This window comes from Rhinopithecus roxellana, chromosome 20, assembly GCF_007565055.1.
Source record: "Rhinopithecus roxellana isolate Shanxi Qingling chromosome 20, ASM756505v1, whole genome shotgun sequence".
Classification (NCBI taxonomy): Eukaryota; Metazoa; Chordata; class Mammalia; order Primates; family Cercopithecidae; genus Rhinopithecus; species Rhinopithecus roxellana.
In genome coordinates this window covers 20,840,815-20,860,266 of record NC_044568.1, presented here as the reverse complement: position 1 = coordinate 20,860,266, position 19,452 = coordinate 20,840,815, and the positions used below count along the sequence as shown (strand labels likewise).

The 19,452-nt window shown below is 47.5% G+C and overlaps 1 protein-coding gene across 4 annotated transcripts in view; it reads right to left on the bottom strand.

Moving 5' to 3' along the window:
- ZCCHC14 (zinc finger CCHC-type containing 14) overlaps window positions 1–19,452 on the bottom strand; it is a 90,460-nt gene that overhangs the window by 26,740 nt on the left and 44,268 nt on the right. For all 4 annotated transcript variants that reach the window (XR_747054.2, XM_010355591.2, XM_010355590.2 and 1 more), the window contains exon 3: window positions 3,090–3,163. Coding sequence is in view for 3 of the 4 variants with exons in the window: in XM_010355591.2 (XP_010353893.2) it covers window positions 3,090–3,163 (74 nt within the window). In the remaining variant the exon portion in view is untranslated. The remainder of the gene's footprint in view (window positions 1–3,089; window positions 3,164–19,452) is intronic.

The following is a 19,452-nucleotide window of genomic DNA, read 5'->3' as shown; positions in this document are numbered from 1 at the left end:
TGGCCGGAGACCCCATCTCTTAAAAAAAAAGTTTTGAGAATTCTTTATACATTCTGAATATATAAATCCTTCATCAGCTACACAACTTGCAAATATTTTCTCCTAATCTGAGCCTTTTCATTCTCTTCATAGTATCAAAGAGAAAGTTTTAAACTTTAATATATTCTAATTCATTGACTTTGTCTTTTATGGATGTTTTTGGCACTGTATCTCAGAAATTCTTACCTAATTTAAATCACAAAGTTTGTTTTCTCCTAGCATTTTTGTTTTGGGTTTACATTTAGGTCTCCGATCACTTCTGAGTTAATGTGGTGTTAGGGCTGCAGCGGGAGGCAAGGCTCGCTTCTCCTGCATATGGATGTCTGTTCCAGGGTGTCTGCTGAAAAGAGCATCCTTTCTTCACAGCACTCCTTCAGACCCCGCATGTGTGTGTGAGTCTATCTGGAGCCTCTTCTGTCCCACTCCTCTGTGCTGCCTTCCCTTTTGCTACCTCATGGCGTTGTGATCCTGCTGTTTTGAGAAGTCTTGAAATCAGGTAGTGTGAGTCTTCCAATTTGCTGCTTCTTTTCAAAATTAACTACTGTAGTTCTTCCCATATCACTTTAACTTGATTTTTTTTTTTTTTTTTTTTGAGATGGAGTCTCGCTCTGTTGTCAAGGCTGGAGTACAATGGTGCAATCTCGGCTCACTGCAACCTCTGCCTCCCGGGTTCAAGCGATTCCCCGGCCTCAGCCTCGTGAGTAGCTGGGACTACAGGTGCCCACCACCATGCCTGGCTAATTTTTGTATTTTTAGTAGAGACAGGGTTTCACCATGTTGGCCAGGCTGGTCTTGAACTCCTGACCCCGTGTGATCCACCCACCTTGGCCTCCCAAAGTGCTGGGATTACAGGTGTGAGCCACCGTGCCCTGCAAACTTTCAGAATCAACTTGATTTCTAAAATAGAAAAATATGGCCAGGTGTGATGGCTCATGCCTGTAATCCCAGCACTTTGCGAGGTTGAGGCGGGCAGATAGCTTGAGCTGGAGAGTTTGAGACCAGCCTGAGCAACATGGTATAACCCCGTCTCCACAAAAGTACAAAAATTAGCTTGGGTGTGGTGGCATGTGCCTGTGGTCCCAGCTACTGGGAGGCTAAGGTGAGGGAACTGCTTAAGCCCAGGAGGTTGAGGCTGTAGTGAACCAAGATCATGCCACTGCACTCCAGCCTGGTGACAGCAAGATACTGTTGAAAGAAAGAAAGAAAAGAAAGAAAAGAAAGAAAAGGAAGGAGGGAAGGAGGGAGGGAGGGAGGGAGGGAGGGAGGGAGGGAGGGAGGGAGGGAGGGAGGGAGGGAGGGAGGGAAGGAAGGAAGGAAGGAAGGAAGGAAGGAAGGAAGGAAGGAAGGAAGGAAGGAAGGAAGGAAGGAAGGAAGGAAGGAAGGAAGGAAGGAAGGAAACCAAGAAAGAAACCAAGAAAGAAAAGAGAGAGAGAGAGAGAAAAGAAAAAAGAGCAGAGCAGAGCAAGGCTTTGGTTGGTCAGGTTGTATGAAGTTCCCACACCTTACACTGTGTGGACCTGACTTCCGATTTCCTCACCACAAATAACTGGACTAAGGATTGGGAGCAAACTGAAGCCCACTGTGTTACGACCGCACGCGAAGACAGCTCTGTGCACAGCACCTTCTTCAGGGCACAGTCCCCACCAGTATCTGAAGAGGCCTGACACCGCAATGCAAGGAATGAAGGAAGGTGTCACTTGCGACCACTGCAAAATGTCAGCAAATACCTAGGGCCACTGGGATTTCTGCTGGGTTCCAGGGCACTCAGAGAGTCCCTGTCGTCTTTCCCTGGGCTCCACCTGGGCTGTACGACATGAGACCCAGGAACTCCGTGGGTCCCGAGACTCTGACACTACTATCACAGGCACCAGCAACCTCCAAACCTCAGCAGCTAAGGATTTTCCTTACATTTTCAAAGGAAAAACGCACAGCGTAACAACTGCTTGTCACAACACAGTCTCCCAAACCAAGTGGAGACTTGTCCCTTTAGTGGAAAACAGGTTTAAAGTATTTTGGTGTAGCCATACTTTTCAAAAAATCAGTAAGCTGCACAGGCGGATCATGCCAGATGCTCACAGGAGTTCTGTCTGGAGAGCACTCTCCAGTGACGCTGTCAGTACTTGACGCACACATGGTCCAAGGAGTATATGCCCCTGCCAGGGTTCCTAACAGAGCCCGGACTGGGAGCTGGGCACCGTCAGCCGGGACACACTTCCCAGCCACTTATGCATCCAGGTGGGACCAAGAAAGTAAATCTGGCCAATAAAATGTAAGTGAAGTGTCTAGAGGCTGCTTTCAGGAATGTTCCTTAAGAGAAAGATTTCAAGTCTGCCTTTCCTCCTCCTGCATCCTGCTGCCCAGGATGAACGCGTGAGGACTGGTGTCCTGGCTGCCACTTCGGGCTGGGAGCAGAGGTCAACATCCTAGGGAGGTCAGAGTAGCCAGAGGAGGCCTGTACCCCCTAAGGGCACCCTGAGGTTCTGATGGGGCACAGCGACCAGGGAGCAGGGATGGCCTCGGGCACGCCCTGCTGTGAGAGGGAAATGGGCTTCTGGCCATCTCGACCCTGGTCACCGGGAGTCACCCGGAAACACAACACTGCTCAACTCTCCTGATTCTTTGTGGTACCCAACTTCAGTGACCAGCCCCCAGCAGCTAAGCATGTCAGTTTAGGGAGTGTTCCCTGCCCAGACCAAGGAGCTTTCATCACCAGTCCCCACAGGCACCATGGATCCAGGTTCTGTGTGCGTTGCTCTGCAGGCTGCCTCATCCGGTTCTGCTAGAACCCCGTGTGGTATGCACCATTCACACCTCAACTGACAACCCCAGGCCCTGCCCGAGCTCCCACCCTTCCCGCCTGTAGAGGCCCCGCAGCCAACAATCCCCACCCTGGAGACGGCCCACCCCGAGCCCAGAGCCAGCTTCCTAGACAGCACTGGCACAGGGCTTTGCACAAGGCACAGCCTTAGCGAGGTAAAGAAGAGCATCTCCAGGGTAAGTGTTTCCTTCCTACCCTTACAGGAGAGAGGGGAAAAAACTTAGCATCTTACCTCAAAGGAACATTCAACATTTCTGTCATTTTTTGTGTGTGATAATCCCTTCAGGTCTATCTTTTCAACACTCACTGTAAAAGTAAAACAAAAAACAAAAATGAAATAAGAGCTTGAAGTATATACATGATTATTTAGCATTTGATATTAAGCAGTTTTCAAAATGAGATTCTCAGCACCCAGGCTGTCCTGTCACTTCAGTGGTGCCTCACCTAGAACCGGGGCCCAGAGAGGAAGGCGGGCAGCAGCACCGATGCAGGGCAGGCTTGCAACAGAAAGCAGGGAAAGCAAAGTCACATCTGGCAATACAAGGGCAGTAAACAGCTCCGGAGTACTGACATACGTTTATGGACCCAGCAAGAGCCCAGATGCAGCTACAACTGAGTATCTGTGCAGCCTCCTGGGTTCACCCTCAAAACCGTTACGAATCTGTCCCAACTTCTGAAAAGCTAATGCTCAGCATTTTCAATTGTGACTGTTTTAGACAATATTTCCCCAAGAACACAGTCACCTGGGAGCCTCTTCCATGTATTTCCTTTTCTTTTTTTTTTTTTTTTTTTTTTTTGAGACAGAGTCTTACTCTGTCTGGGCAGCTCACTGCAACCTCTGCCTCCTGGGTTCAAGCGATTCTCATGCCTCAGCCTCCCCAGTAGCTGGTATTACAGGTGCACGCACCACCATGCCTGGCTGATTTTTGTAATTTTAGAAGAGAAGAGGTTTTGTCATGTTGGCCAGGTTGGTCTCAAACTCCTGACCTCAGGTGATCCACCCACCTCAGCCTCCCGAACTGCTGGCGTGAGCCACCATGCCTGGCCTTTCTTTTCAACAGAATTCATTCTCATCCTTCTCTGTGAGGGCAAGGATGAGGAGACCAGAACAGCAGTCCTGGGGGAATCAGGAAGATAGAGAGCACTGTCTCAGAGCAGAACCAGGCTGCAGTGAATGAAGCTGCACAGAATGGATGGCGACAGGGACGAGAGGCCTCACCAGGCAGCCCAGAAGGCATCAGCTTACTCATCCCGTTTTCCCGTACACTGGTGCGTGTTTTTCTCATCAAAAATAAGATGATACAAATTAGGTCTTAAGCACCATTTTTAAATGAGCCCAAATATCTGCTCAAAACAAAACAGCCGCGTATGGAACGTGCTGTAGTTTCCGACTCAGCCGTATCACAGCAGGCCTGCCCTGCCGATCCAGCGCTGATGCTTCTCGCTGCCCAGCACACCCGGCTCTGCCAGCTTCCACACTTCTCAGGCGCCAGGAGCCCCATGCCGCAGCTTCACACATAACCGGGAAAGAGGCTACGGGAGCATTCTCCTGCCTTCCTCCACCAGCCTTCGCTGGGTCTAGAGGCCACCTGGCCATGTGCGACGGGGATATCTGCTAATTTGTAGAATCTAACTTTGTTCAATGTGAAATACTCAACACAACTTCTCAGAACTGTGAATGTGACACTTCCTGCAGGCACCCAAAGACCTCCTGGTCTCCCACACCAACATTCTCCAGAGCCCTCTCCACGGACGCCAGTGCTCACACAAGGTCACGGCCACCTCAAAAACCTGTATGGCCAAAAAGTATTTTGGGGCAGCTGAGAGCAGTGATTCACGCCTGGTATCCCAGCACTCTGGGGGGCCGAGGCAGGCGCATTACAAGGCCACGAGATCGAGAGCAGCCTGGCCAATATGGTGAATCCCTGTCTCTATTAAAAATACAAAAAATTAGCTGGGCGTAGTGGCAGGCGCCTGTAATCCCAGCTACTTGGGAGGCTGTGGCAGGAGAATCGCTTGAACCCGGGAGGCAGAGGTTGCAGCGAGCCAAGATCGCACCACTGCACTCCAGCCCAGGCAACAGAGTGAGACTTCGTCTCTAAAAAACGAAAGTTTTCTGGGGAAAAAAAATCTTAGAAACTCCTTGTGAACTGTCAATGTACATTAGAATATTAAGGACTCTGAGAAGTCCTACAGTACCTAATAATTTTTTCAACAATTCCCCACATTTTTTGGCCACACAACTTCTTTTCCTAACATACACGAACCTCCCCTAGGGAAGGACCTGCTCTGTGCACACGCTCTGGGGATGGTTCTAAGCCTGCACTGCCCAAATCACCTGTAACAAGTTAAGTTAATTAAGAATGAACAAAATTGGCTGGGTGCGGTGGCTCACGCCTGTAATCCTAGGACTTTGGGAGGCCGAGGCGGGCGGATCACGAGGTCAGAAGATCAAGACCATCCTGGCTAACATGGTGAAACCCCGCCTCTACTAAAAATACAAAAGATTAGCTGGGTGTTATGGCGGGTGCCTGTAGTCCCAGCTACTCGGGAGGCTGAGGCAGGAGAATGGCATGAACCTGGGAGGCGGAGCTTGCAGTGAGCTGAGATCTGGCCACTGCACTCCAGCCTGGGCGACAGAGCGAGACTCCATCTCAAAAAAAAAAAAAAGAATGAATAAAATTAAACGTTCAACCCCCAGTTGTCCTGAAGAACCATGCTGAGGGTTCTGCAGCCACAGGAGGCTAGTGGCTGCCACGCTGGGCCGTGTGCTCCTAGACAGCGCTGTCTAAACCAACACCCGCCCGTCCGTGAGCAGCTCTGTGGGCCTCCACCACGCCCCCATCTGCATGTCCTCTGTGGCCGCCCCATGATGCCACGGCTGAGGACCTGTGCCAGACACCACTCTGCTCCCGGAGCCAATGACACCGATTCCCTGTGTCTCTGCAGAAGGAGCCAGCCAACCCTGAGCTGAACCAACCATCCTCGCTCGCTCCCCAGCATGTGCCACGAACACCCGGCCACGTCCCAGGTCACCCTGCAGGTGCTTCGAGGGTCATGGAGCACAAAGCAGCGGGCGCTGCCCCTCCCAGCAGCATCACCTGCTCCACCAGGGACCCTCGTGCATCTCACAGATGTGAGAGTCCACTCGGCTTAGAGTTCTTTAAGCTTAAAATAGCACCTCACAGGAAGGAATTACTATAAAAAATACAAATGTTTATTTCCTTTCTGGCAAAACAAAGAGCACAGCACATTTAGAGGCTGCACAGTCCTGCTGATGTTCACTCAGTGAAACTACACACTGTTCCTGCCTGACTTCCTCAGACTGTCAGCAAATACACAGCTTTTATGTTTTTCTAAAGCAGTACTTCTAAAACTTCCCACAATGACATCACTCTAATCCATATATTTTACTTTTTTAAACAACATATAGTGTCAATGAATACAGAAACATGTAGTCAGCATTCTCCCTGGCCACAGACACCATGTGTACCTCATGTCCCAGGACTGAATAATATGAGAGTTTATGAAAAAAGTAAAAAGAAAAAACCCCCATCTGGACTGAGAGTAGGAAGTGACTCACTCATATCTCGTATCTGGACAGGAAAATGGGAAAAGCAGATGAATGTTATTCAGCTGTTTTCAAATAAAAGAGGCATTTCCAAGTCTAGGCCCCAAATGCTGGCGCATCCCTCTGCAGAATGGCCAGCCTGGGCAGTGGCCGCCCCCGGCCAGGGCAGCCCCGGGCCCAGGAGGGACACGGCGAGGCTCCCTCTACTCCTGCCCTGGACCCCGTGGGCTCCGTGGACTCTGAAGGCTGAGAAGAGGGGCCTGGGAGAGAGGGAAGACCAGGCACAAGGAGTGAGGGGCCGGGCTAGTGCGGGGGCTGCGTGACCAGCCTGAGTGAAGGTCAGGAAGGATTTAAGCACGCTCTCAACTCTGGAGCCATTACAGATCGTGATTCTAAAACCACAACAAGAAGAAAGGCTTACAGAGCATGGGGATAAATAGCTTACGCTTGCCAGGCTTACGCCTAAGCGATGGGTTGATGGGTGCAGCAACCCACCATGGCACACATTTACCTATGTAACAACCTGCATATCCTGCACACGTACCCCAGAACTTAAAAGAAAAAGAGAAAAAAGATTTAGATATTAAGTAGAAAATTACAAATTCTATGCATAACATGATGACAGTTTTGTTTAAAATGGAAATGAAAACACTAAAACTAAACGATCGAAAGTGATGGGAACAGCTGTGTACGGTGGCGAAGTGAAGAGCAGCTTTTCCCCACATTTCTGTAATGTGGTTTTGCCATCTCAAAGCGAATACCTATCTGCACACAGACACTCACTACAACCCACTTCCAGTCTGCCCCCAGTGTGGCTGCCTTCCCCTCCCTCCCTGGTCACCCCACTGCCTTCTGTGGAGCGTAAGCAAATGCCTAGATAAATTCAGGGGCAGCCGGGCGCAGTGGCTCATCCTTATAATCCCGAACACCTGAGGTCAGGAGTTCGAGAACAGCCTGACCAACATGGAGAAACCCCATCTCTAGTAAAAAGACAAAATTAGCCGGGTATGGTGGTGCATGCCTGTAATTCCAGTTACTTGGGAGGCTGAGGCAGGAGAACGGCTTGACCCCAGGAGGCAGAGGTGGTGGTGAGCCGAGATTCACGCCACTGCACTCCAGCCTGGGCAACAACAGTGAAATTCCATCTCAAAAAAAAAAAAAAAAAAAAAAAAAAAAATTAGAGGCAAACAGCACCCCATCACCTGACAGGAGAGGGCAGAGCCAGAGGGACTACAAAGACAGGATCCGCACTGGCCAGAAAGCCTCCGTGAAGAAAGTGTTTGGCGTGCATGGGGATTCGGCCACAGCGCATGGCAGCCAAAGCCATGAGGAGGCTCTCCTGGAGCACTGAGGCTGGTCAGCACCGCACCCAGGCAGGCCTGTGTGGGCACAAACGGCTGGGGCAAAGGGACCCGAGGCGGGGCCAGGCCTGTGCCCTCCTTCTGAAATAAGAACACAAAGGATGATGTACTTTTCCCTCTGAAATGTCTGTTCAAACCTTTCTTCTTTTCTCATTCCAGGTACACAATAGGCATTTTCCTCAAGTCTTACAAGTTACATCACACCGCCTTGGATAAAATGTATAATCACATAGACTATCATTTCATAACTACATCAATACCTAGTAGCATTTAGAAACCAGTACTCTAATGTAACTGAAAAGGGGGAAGCTGGAGTAAGAATGGTGATGTCGGAAGTCAGGCCTCCCTTTGGTCCAACTGCACCACACTGCGGTGTTTCGATGCCAAGGTGAACACTTTCTGGTTTTTTCCTTTTCCACTTCAATACCTCTACAATCAGATGCCAGGGACATCTCACACCTGCTGCTGGCCATGTGGCAGGAATATCATGGTTGGGACAGCCTGCCACCTATGGAGAAAACGAGGGAAGAGCCAGTAACCAGGTACAGTAGCTTAAAAGCAGGTACAGTAGCATAAAAGCAGGTACAGTAGCTTAGGAAAAGCCCCAAAACAATGACCGGGCGTGTGCTCCGCGGCTGCGGTGACGCGGCGTGTGCTCCAAGGCTGCGGTGACGCGGCACTGCATGGCACCCAGAGCCCACTGCACACGAGGCACGGATGCCTCGACCCAGCCGGCTGGACGGGATGCACAGGAGCTGGACTGTGCATCAACTGCAGGAGCACCTTACCTCATTTATTTGGGTATTTTCCTTTCTATGCCTGTACAAGAATGATAGTATGAAACTCTGCAGCCAAGTCTTAAAGGGCTTTTTTTTTTTTTTTTTGAGACGGAGTCTTGCTCTGTTGCCCAGGCTGGAATCCAACGGCACAATCTCGGCTCACTGCAAGCTCCGCCTCCTGGGTTCACACCATTCTCCTGCCTCAGCCTCCTGAGTAGCTGGGACGACAGGCGCCCGCCACCACGCCCGGCTAATTTTTTTTATTTTTAGTAGAGACGGGGTTTCACTGTGTTAGCCAGGATGGCCTTGATCTCCTGACCTTGTGATCCGCCCGCCTCGGTCCCCCAAAGTGCTGGGATTACAGGCGTGAGCCACCGCGCCCGGCCTTAAAGAGCTTTTTCAATAAAACTATAACCAATAAAAAGCAGCGTGTTAGTTTTGTGGGCAATGCGTTTACTTTTTTAGGTACAGAGAAAGTCTTCCAGCCAGCAGCATCTCACAGTTAATGTCAGAGTTAACGACACACAGGAAGGAGATGGAATGATGCCTCCCAAGACCTAAGTTCGAATATTCATTCAGTAACTAAAGTCAGTTTTGTGTCTGCTTCCTCATTTGTTAATGGGGATAGTAGTTTAAAAGGACCAATAGTTTGTAACCAGATATGAACAAAAACAGAAAATGGCCCTAATGAGTATAAAGATATAAAATAAAGGGCCCTGTTGGGGCATTCACACGGGGCCCAGGCCCACTGTTAGCACTGCCCTGGTCTTCTTCCCGCTACTGAGGAATAGGAGAGGGCCCTACAGTGGAGTCCCCGAAATACAACTGATTTATCTCTAAGGAGCCTATGGCTCCAGAAGCAAAGTGTCCTGCCTCACCTTTGTTACTAATAAGCAAATTGTATTATTTGGTTAAGATGTACTTCTGGTTTGTAGGGGACTCAAAAACCTAGGAGCTAAATTTACCACTGAATTGCTATTTAAACGAGCTAAGACAAGCCATGAATATTACTTAAACTCAGTTTCCTTTCTGAAGTGCCTGGGTATGGATTATGGATTCCTCTTTATAGGATTCCCAACAGCCTGGGGGAAAGGACGACCCTCATACAAGTACTTTTTTTTTTTTTTTTTTTTTTTTTTGAGAGGGAGTCTCACTCTGTCGCCCAGGCTGGAGTGCAGTGGCGCAATCTTGGCTCACTGCAAGCTCTGCCTCCCAGGTTCATTCTCCTGCCTCAGCCTCCTGAGCAACTGGGACTACAGGCACGCGCCACCACGCCCAGCTAATTTTTGTATTTTTAGTAGTGATGGCGGGTTTCACTATGTTGGCCAGGCTGGTCTCAATCTTCTGACCCTGTGATTCGCCCACCTCAGCCTCCCAAAGTGCTGGGATTACAGGTGTGAGCCACCACACCTGGCCAAAAGTTCTCACTCCTCACTCTGCTAAGCAGTCTCTCACTTGGCATTTTGCCTTAATGACCAAGTGCGATTTCCCAAGTAAAGCAAAACTGAATCAAAAACCTATGATATTCCTATAAATTAAAAAACAAAAAGATTAAAGCTTGAGATAGCTCAGTTACTCTGATTTGATCACTACACATTATATACATGTCAAAATATCACATGCACCTCCAACCCAAAAGATATATGTCTAACTATGAGATATCCATAGAAAATAAATACATCTTACAAGTTACATTAAAAAACCACATATAATTTAAACAAACAAGATCTTAGAGGATGATTAAAATGTTCCAAAGTCAAAATACAGGTAACCACATCAATTCTGTATCTTACATATCTAATTCTACAATGACTAGGTTGGTAAATCAAACCTCAGGACAATCAGCACAATAGCTGTAGATTATTTTGCTGTCTACCAGCAGCTCTCTACATCCTTTAATTAAAAGGAACCAAACATTTTCCCACACAATTTTATGCTACTGACAAGCATTTTCAAAAGTTTATTTTAGAGATGGGTCCTGGCTGTTACCCAGGCTGCACTCAAACTCCAGGGCTCCAACAATCTTCCTGCCTCAGCTTTCCACACAGCCAGGACTACAGGTGAAAGCCACTGTGCCTCGCCTAACAGGCCACTTTGAATTCACTGACTGAAATGCATGCAACAGTATGCTTTTATGTTTACAATTCTTTTTCAAAGACAGAGCTTTGCTCTGTCACCCAGGCTGGAGTGCAGTGGCTCAATCTCAGCTCACTGCAACCTCCACCTCCTGAGTTCAAGCAATTCTTGTGCCTCAGCCTACCCAATAACTGGGATTATAGGTGCACACCACCGCGCCCAGCTAATTTTTGCATTTTTAGTAGAGACAGGGTTTTGCCATGTTGGTCAGGCTGGTCTCGAACTCCTAACCTCAAGTGATCCACACACCCTGACCTCCCAAAGTGCTGGGATTACAGGCATGAGCCACTGTGCCCAGGTGATTCTAAAGTTTTAGACAAAGAGACCAGACATTTTATAAAACAGAATTTGCAACACGTTTCAGGAAGGCACCGAACAGGGAAGTATCCAGAGGACACTGGCCACATCCCAGACTATCCATAAACCGATTCCTCACAACAAAATGCCCTTCATTTTCTTTTTGACAGGGTCTCACTCTGTCACCCAGGCTGAAAAGTGCAGTGGTATGATCTTGGCTCACTGCAGCCTCGAACTCCTGGGTTCAAGTGATCCACCCACCTCAGCCTTCTGAGCAGCTGGGTTTACAGCCATGCATCACCATGCCCAGACGATTTTTGTACTTTTTTTTTGTAGACATGGGGTTTCGCCATGTCACCCAGGCTGGTCTGGAACTCCTGGACTCAAGTGATCTGCCTGCCTTGGCCTCCCAAAGTGCTGGGATTACAGGCCCTGCACCTTCACGCCTGGCCCAGCCCTTCATTTTCAGATGAAAGCATAGAAATACTCCAAAGTCAGTCTTCTATCTGCTATAATATATATGCGACTGTTCCCATACACTTTCTTTTCTTTTTTTTTCTTTTTTTTTTTTTTTTTTGAGATAGAGTCTCACTCTGTACCCCAGGATGGGGTGCAGTGGTGTGATCTGAGCTCACTGCAAGCTCCGCCTCCTGGGTTCACGCCATTCTCCTGCCTCAGCCTCCCGAGTAGCTGGGACTACAGGCGCCCGCCATGACGTCCAGCTAATTTTTTGTATTTTTGGTAGAGACAGGGTTTCACCGTGTTAGCCAGGATGGTCTCTACCTCCTGACCTCGTGATCCACCAGCCTCGACCTCCCAAAGTGCTGGAATTACAGGCGTGAGCCACCGCACCCGGCCTCCCATACACTTTCATATAAATACTCAAGCTGATTACTAATAGAGTCACCTACATTATCTTAATTTCAAATCATAAAAAATATGCTTCATCTTTCCTGGCTTTGTCTTGGGGTCAGAAGAAGTATTTATGTACAAAAATCTTTTATTAAGTCCATTTCTCTGTTTTCGTCTTTGATTTTCCTTATCTCCCATTCATGTTTATTGTTTAAATCTATAGTTCTATTGGATTCAAGTTTGAAAGGCAACACAAAGCTCCTCTCCAACATAAACATACCAGTGTTACTCCATTGGTGCCTCCAGAGCCAGAACACAAAACAAAATCTGAACTAGAACTCTGATTTTAGCAAATAAAGGTAGGGGCCTTATCATAGGAAAAGATGTTTTTCTTAAAGGCACAATTGACAACTCGGAGATTAAAAATAATTCATCAATAAATAGCCATACATTCTAATGCATTAAAAGGGCACTCTTAGGTAAAGTTGTTACGACTTTCCTCTTACTTTTTTGGGGCCAACCTGTGTTTCAGGGGAAATGAACTAAAAATAATCTATGAAAACATAGTGTTGGGAGACTCTGGCTCCAGGTAAGAGGGAGCAGCAACAAAAGCTCCTGGAAGGGAGAACTTCCTCTTGATGTGGGGGCTATGATTCCAGGTGGGGTGACACCTCCTCACTGCCTTTTCTTCTCTCTGTCCTCCCACAAAGATAGGGATGGTCACTGAAGTGCACAGCAGAGAGGGTTAAAGCTCTAGCTTTCCAGATGGAGGACCAAAAAGGGGAGCCCTTGGGAACTGGAAGGACAGAAGGACAGCAGAGAGGGAAGATTTCAGGGGAGCAACCCTGTGACGTTGTTGACGCGTTCACCCTGGGGCTGCCCATGTAAGAATCTCAACTGCAGAACACACCTCCACCAGTCTCAGGTTGGACGGCAAGCAATGCCCCCGAAGGACGAGGTCAAACAGCACCGCCAAAGCTTGGAAAATGGAGCTGGCACCACAGCCACACCCTACAGAAGGCTGCACAGAACTTGCTGTCAGAACCCAACCAGGTCAACTGCTCCAAACCAAAAACATCACCATTCTCTGTAGCATTAAAGATGAGTCAGAGTCTCGTATCATACTATTCAAGAAAATCAACAGATCCCAACACTGAGATGACACAGATGCTAGAACTAAAGACACCGAAGCAGTTACTGTCACCATGCCCCAACAGGGAGGGGCACACACTCTTGAGATGCACAGACAGACGGAAAGCCTGTGCAAATTCAGATGTAAAGAACCAAACAGGCCGGGCGCGGTGGCTCAAGCCTGTCATCCCAGCACTTTAGGAGGCCGAGACAGGTGGATCACGAGGTCAGGAGATCGAGACCATCCTGGCTAACACGGTGAAACCCCGTCTCTACTAAAAAACACAAAAAACTAGCCGGGCGAGGTGGCGGGCGCCTGTAGTCCCAGCTACTCAGGAGGCTGAGGCAGGAGAATGGCGTAAACCTGGGAGGCGGAGCTTGCAGTGAGCTGAGATCCGGCCACTGCGCTCCAGCCTGGGCGACAGAGCGAGACTCCGTCTCAAAAAAAAAAAAAAAAAAAGAAAGAAACAGACTATTTATCTAGTTGGAAAGTAATTTTTACACAGGAGAATCCTGGCAGACAGCATGAAAATTAATAAAGTGACTGTCATCAGTAACAGAACAAATTGAGAGCTTGTACCACCCGACGGGACAGGGCAAGAGCAGCGTAGTGTGTTCCTGGCAAAGATGTACGGCCTGAATCAAGTCAGGAGAAGCATCGAACAAACCCAGATTGCGGGATGGTTGGCAGAATTAGTGGTTCATAGTCTTCTGAAGTATCCAGGTCGTGAAAGACAAGGAAAGACAGAGGAGCAGCTACCAAAGGACACAAAGGAGGCCAAATGCACCCTGGGATTCAGAACTTGACCCTCTGGGTATAAAAGGCATTACTGGCCAGGCACGGTGGCTCAAGCCTGTAATCCCAGCACTTTGGGAGGCTGAGACGGGCGGATCACAAGGTCAGGAGATCGAGACCATCCTGGCTAATACGGTGAAACCCCGTCTCTACTAAAGAATACAAAAAACTAGCCGGGCGACGAGGCGGGTGCCTGTAGTCCCAGCTACTTGGGAGGCAGAGGCAGGAGAATGGCGTGAACCTGGGAGGCGGAGCTTGCAGTGAGCTGAGATCCGGCCACCGCACTCCAGCCTGGGCGACAGAGCCAGACTCCGTCTCAAAAAAAAAAAAAAAAAAAGGGCATTACTGGGACAATGGCCGGAATGGGAATAAGCCTGAGAATTGGAGGGTTGCGACATCTCAATGCCAACGTCCTGATCTTGATGGCTGTACTGTGTGGTGATGGAAGAGAAAGCCATTGTTTGCGGGAAACACATGATCAAGATTTGGGGATGTTGGGGGATCAGATCCACAATTCACTCCCAATGTTTCAGGAAAGTTCTTTATATTGTAGTTACAACTTTTCTGTAAATCTGTGATTCTGTTTTTCAAAATAACCTTTTTTTTTTTGAGATGGAGTCTCGCTCTGTCGCCAGGCTGCAGTGCAGCGGTATGATCTCAGCTTACTGCAACCTCCGCCTCCTGGGTTCAAGCGATTCTCCTGCCTCCAGCTCCAAAGCAGCTGGGACTACAGGTGCCCGCCACCACGTCCAGCTAAGTTTTGTATTTTTAGTAGAGACAGGGTTTCACCATGTTGACCAGGATGGTCTTGATCTCTTGACCTCATGATTCGCCCACTTCGGCCTCCCAAAGTGCCGGGATTACAGGCGAGAGCCACTGCAGCTGGCCTGAACTGAACCATATTTAAAGATGTTGATCTATTCCCTCAGTGTGTACCATCAGAAGAAAGGCATTGTCTGTCAGTGCTTCTTATTTTTTTGGTTGGAGAGGTTGAATTTATTTTTTTCTAGTTAATTATGATTGCTGTGTTATCTTCCTGTATTTTGTTTTTACTCTGAAAGATCATAATCCATTCTTCCAAATCTTCAGGAATTACTTGGTATAGGATTTAACAGGCCACCATGTGATCAGATGTTCCTTTGAAGTTTCCTTTGATATTTTATTACCAGATAGTCCCTCAAGCCACGGCGTATGGGCTCAGCCGCTGCAACTATGTGATGACGTGCTGGCCTGAGAAACACACATGCTGACCATCTGGCCAAGAACTGAAGACCAGGGCAAAATCCGAGCACATCACAAACATTTTTCCAGAACAGGGTTGTAGTGTCTCTTTTGATGCCCAATTTTAATTAAATAATAATTGTTGAAGGAAAACTAATTTTTTAATTAAAGAAGCTTCTATATAATTATGCAAGATGTTTAGAAATCAACTTATTTTATCTTATTTTTCTAGGCCTATCATCTTCCCAATCAATTGATTTAAAAAATATTTTTAGGTACTCCTTACTCCAAACATCAACAGTATTTCTCTTAAATTTTAAACAATTTTGGCCGGACACGGTGGCTCATGCCTGTAATCCCAGCACTTTGGGAGGCCAAGGTGAACAGATCACCTGAGGTCCAGGAGTTCAAGACCAGCCTGGCCAATATGGTGAAACTCCATCTCTACTAAAAATACAAAAATTAGCTGGGCATGGTAGTGCACACCTGTACTCCCAGCTACTTGGGAGGCTGAGGCAGGAGAATCGCTTGAACCCAGGAGGCAGAGGTTGCAGTGAGTCAAGATCACGCCATCGCACTCCAGCATAGGCAATAAGAGCGAAACTCCCTCTCAAAGACAAACAAGCAAAACAACAACAACAAAATGTAAATAAGAGAGGTTGGCAAACTATATCTCCTGAGAGTTAAGAATGGCTTTTACATTCCTTTTTAAAGAGTTATTTTAAGGCTGGGCGCAGTGGCTCATGCCTGTAATCCCAGCACTTTGGGAGGCTGAGGTGGGTGGATCACCTGAGGTCAGGAGTTTGAGACAGGCCTAGACAACATGATAAAAGCCCACTTCTATTAAAAATACAAAATTAGCTAGGTGTGGTGGCACATGCCTGTAGTCCCAGCTATTTGGGAGGCTGAGGCAGAAGAATCACTTGAACCCAGGAGGTGGAGGTTGCAGTGAGCCAAAATTGTGCCATTGCACTCCAGCCTGGGCAATACGAGCGAAACTCTGTCTTAAAAAAAAAAAAAAAAAGAGTTAAAAAGTTGGCAAGGCGCGGTGGCTCACGCCTGTAATCCCAGCACTTTGGGAGACCGAGGCAGGTGGATCACTTGAGGTCAGAAATTTGAGACCAGCCTGGCCAACATGGCAAAACCTCGTCTCCACTAAAAATACAAAAATGAGCTGGGACTGGTGGCACACACCTGTAATCTCAGCTATTCAGGAGGCTGAAGTGAGAGAATCACTTGAACCTGTAAGGCGGAGGTTACAATGAGCTGAAATTGCACCACTGCACTCTGGCCTGGGCAACAGAGGGAGACTCATTCTTAAAAACAAAAATTATGAGACAGAGACTATACATGACCCACAAACACAAAAACATGAATCACCTGGCCCTTGACGGAAAAAGTTTGCCAGCTCCTGAATCAGAGTGTCAGCGGAAATGCTGACAACAAACTCCACCTGTTAAGCAAATGAGATGGTGACAAAGTGGCTTTGCTCTCCTTGGTTTATAGCCAAGGTCAGCAAACTTGACTTTTTTTCCTTTTCTTTTTTTTTTTGAGACACAGTTTCGCTCTGCCACCCAAGCTGGAATGTAGTGGCGTGATCTTGGCTCACTGCAACCTCCACCTCCCAGGTTCAAGCGATTCTCCTGCCTCAGCCTCCCGAGTAGCTGGGATTACAAGCACGCACCACCATGCCTGGTTAGTTTTTTTTGTATTCTTAGTAGAGATGGGGTTTCGCCATGTTGGCCAGGCTGGTCTCGAACTCCTGACCTCAGGTGATCCACCTGACCTGGCCTCCCAAAGTGCTGGGATTACAGGTGTGAGCCACTGTGCCCGGCTAGCAAACCGACATTCTCTATGGGAAGACAATTTAGTAACAAATACCATGTGAGAATTTTCACATTCAAAATACATATAACGTCATCTAAGACTCAAGAGGAAGACAGAATTCTGCCAACAGACTAGGAAAAGACATTCCGGTAAAGCTCTTTTGGGGCAGAGTCTTAAAAGACACATACACATTCTTAAAGATGGGGGAAGAAACAGACCTCACCCCTCCAGCCACACGTATTTTGGGCCAGGGGGAACAAAGCAGGCAGCAAAGCAGGAGACCTGCCTGACTGCAAAGGGTCTGTGTGAAACGGCAAGGGGGTCAAGTATTTTTTTTTTTTTAATTTCAGGCAAAATTCACATAGAGCAAAATGCAGAGATCTGAAGTGTACAATTCAATGAGTTTGGGTAAATTTATATGCCCATGTGATCACTAATCCTTGAATCAAGACGCAGTGCTTTTCAATTCTCTAAAAAGTCTTGAACATCATATAAACAGGACCATACATAGGTCCTGCTTTCATTCAACATTGTATTTTTGAGATTCCTATGTGGTTACATGTATTAGTTTTGAAAATGACTGAGTTCTCTTCCCTTGTATAAATACACCACAGTTTGTTTATCCATATTCTCCCACTCATGGACATCTGGGTTGTGTCCAGTTTGTGGCTATTATGCATAAGCTGCTATAAGCCTTCATCTACAAGTGCTGGTGTGGACATACCCTTTCATTTCTTTGGGATGAATTCCCTAGGATGAGAACTGCAGGAATATAAGATACATTCATCACTTCATAAGAAATGCCAAACTGTTTTCTTAATGGTTGTAGCATTTTACCCTCCTATCAGCTGTGGATGAAAGCTCCCGCTGCTTCTGATCCTAACATTCGCTATTTTGTCCTTCTGACTTTCATCACCCTGGTGAATAGAAATGATACTCTCCCGTGGCTTTGATGTGTATTTCCCTGATGACAGGTGACTTGAATCACGGCATCCCTGGACAATCTGTGTGTATAAGCATGAAGGTATGAGTCCTCTGGAGTTAACTGCCTTTCTTTCTTCTGTTGGTGGAAAAAACCTAATTGCATTAATATATGTGTAATCTACTGTTTGGAATGCATACCATTCTTCTATAGGAAGATAATCTTCACAATCATTAACTTCTTCCATTTCCATATACAGGTTGTATTCCTAATCTGAAAATCTGAAATCCAAAATGCTCCAAAATCTGAAATGTTTTGAATTATTCTCAATGAAAATAACTTTCATTCAAAACTTGACTTTCCACAGTCCTCTGGCACCCACTGTTGCAAACAGCAAGTCCAAGTTAGCCTGATTCTGGTTTCTTCACAGGTGAGATCTGTTTTGTTGTTCTCCTTTGAAAATGTGTAAGATCATTTCTTGATCCCTTATCAGAAACAACAATGCGTCTCGATGTGGGTGTTTTCAACTCACCTTTCTCAGCACTCGGTCTGCCCTTTCGAGGGAAGACTCACGAGGCCGTTTTCTGCCCCTGCGTGCTGAATGCGCTCCTTCCTTTCATCTTCTCTTCCAGATACCCTGCGTTTCAGAGGCCGAGCTTGGCCGCCCGTCTGCGCCACTCACCTTCTCTCTACCTTGTATCTCCACGTTCAGCAGTCCTCGAACACTACTGAATGTTTTGTTCTGGCGGTCACTTTTACATCCCAACAACTCTTTCTTGGTCTTCATTTTTTCTTTTATCATGGCACCCAGCTTTCATCTGACAAATGCAATATCCCCTCAACCTCCCAGAGAATGTTAACTGGGGTTTCCCTAAGTAGGATACTTATCAAAATGATCAGCCTCTGTTCTCTGAATTATCTGTGTACTTTGCAGTAGTCTGAATTCTCTGCCACAGTTCTTTACCCTTTGTCACACTGAAATCCATGCTGTGGCTGGCTTACGGTGGTGTAGACCTTCCTATCCTTGAATTCGAGGGTGTGGCCATGAGACTCGCTGTGGACATCACAGAGGCAGAAATGACCGTGTGCTGGCCCAAGCTCAGCCTTACGAATCCTCATGGCTCCCACGTGCCCTTGGTCACCAGTTCAAGGAGGATGAGGGACACCTGAGTCAGAGCCACTCCAGCCACTATGACCTGAACAGTCACCCAGCATAGCTCAGCTGACAGCAGCCAGCCCATGCTGGCTCATCCGTGAGGAAGGCGCTCATCTTGGGTGCTCCTGAGTTCTGCTAGTTGGCTGTTAACACAGCTGTGGCTGACCAACACATCCCAGGCGTCTCTTAATCCTGTTGTGGTCTGTCTTTACAAGCTTCCTTACATCCTTCCTCTAGAAAAAAACCTTATAAAAATAATTGGGCACACTTTAACGTTCCCATCCCTAAAACTATGAAGAGAAGTAGGAAGGGATAGATGCAGGGAAGAGAGGGTGAGGGGCAGGGCGCAGGGGAAAGGGCACCATGTTTCCTGGGCTCCTAGGCCCTCTATCCATGATCACGAAGGAGAGAAGAGCACTCAAGCAGCAGAGGTGCAGCAACAGACCCCCACCAACTCAGCAACGCCACCAAGAGAGCAAACCCCAATCCCTTTCTCTTTAGATCAACAGAGACCTAGAGAAAAAATCCAGTAGTTTTCTGCCAAAT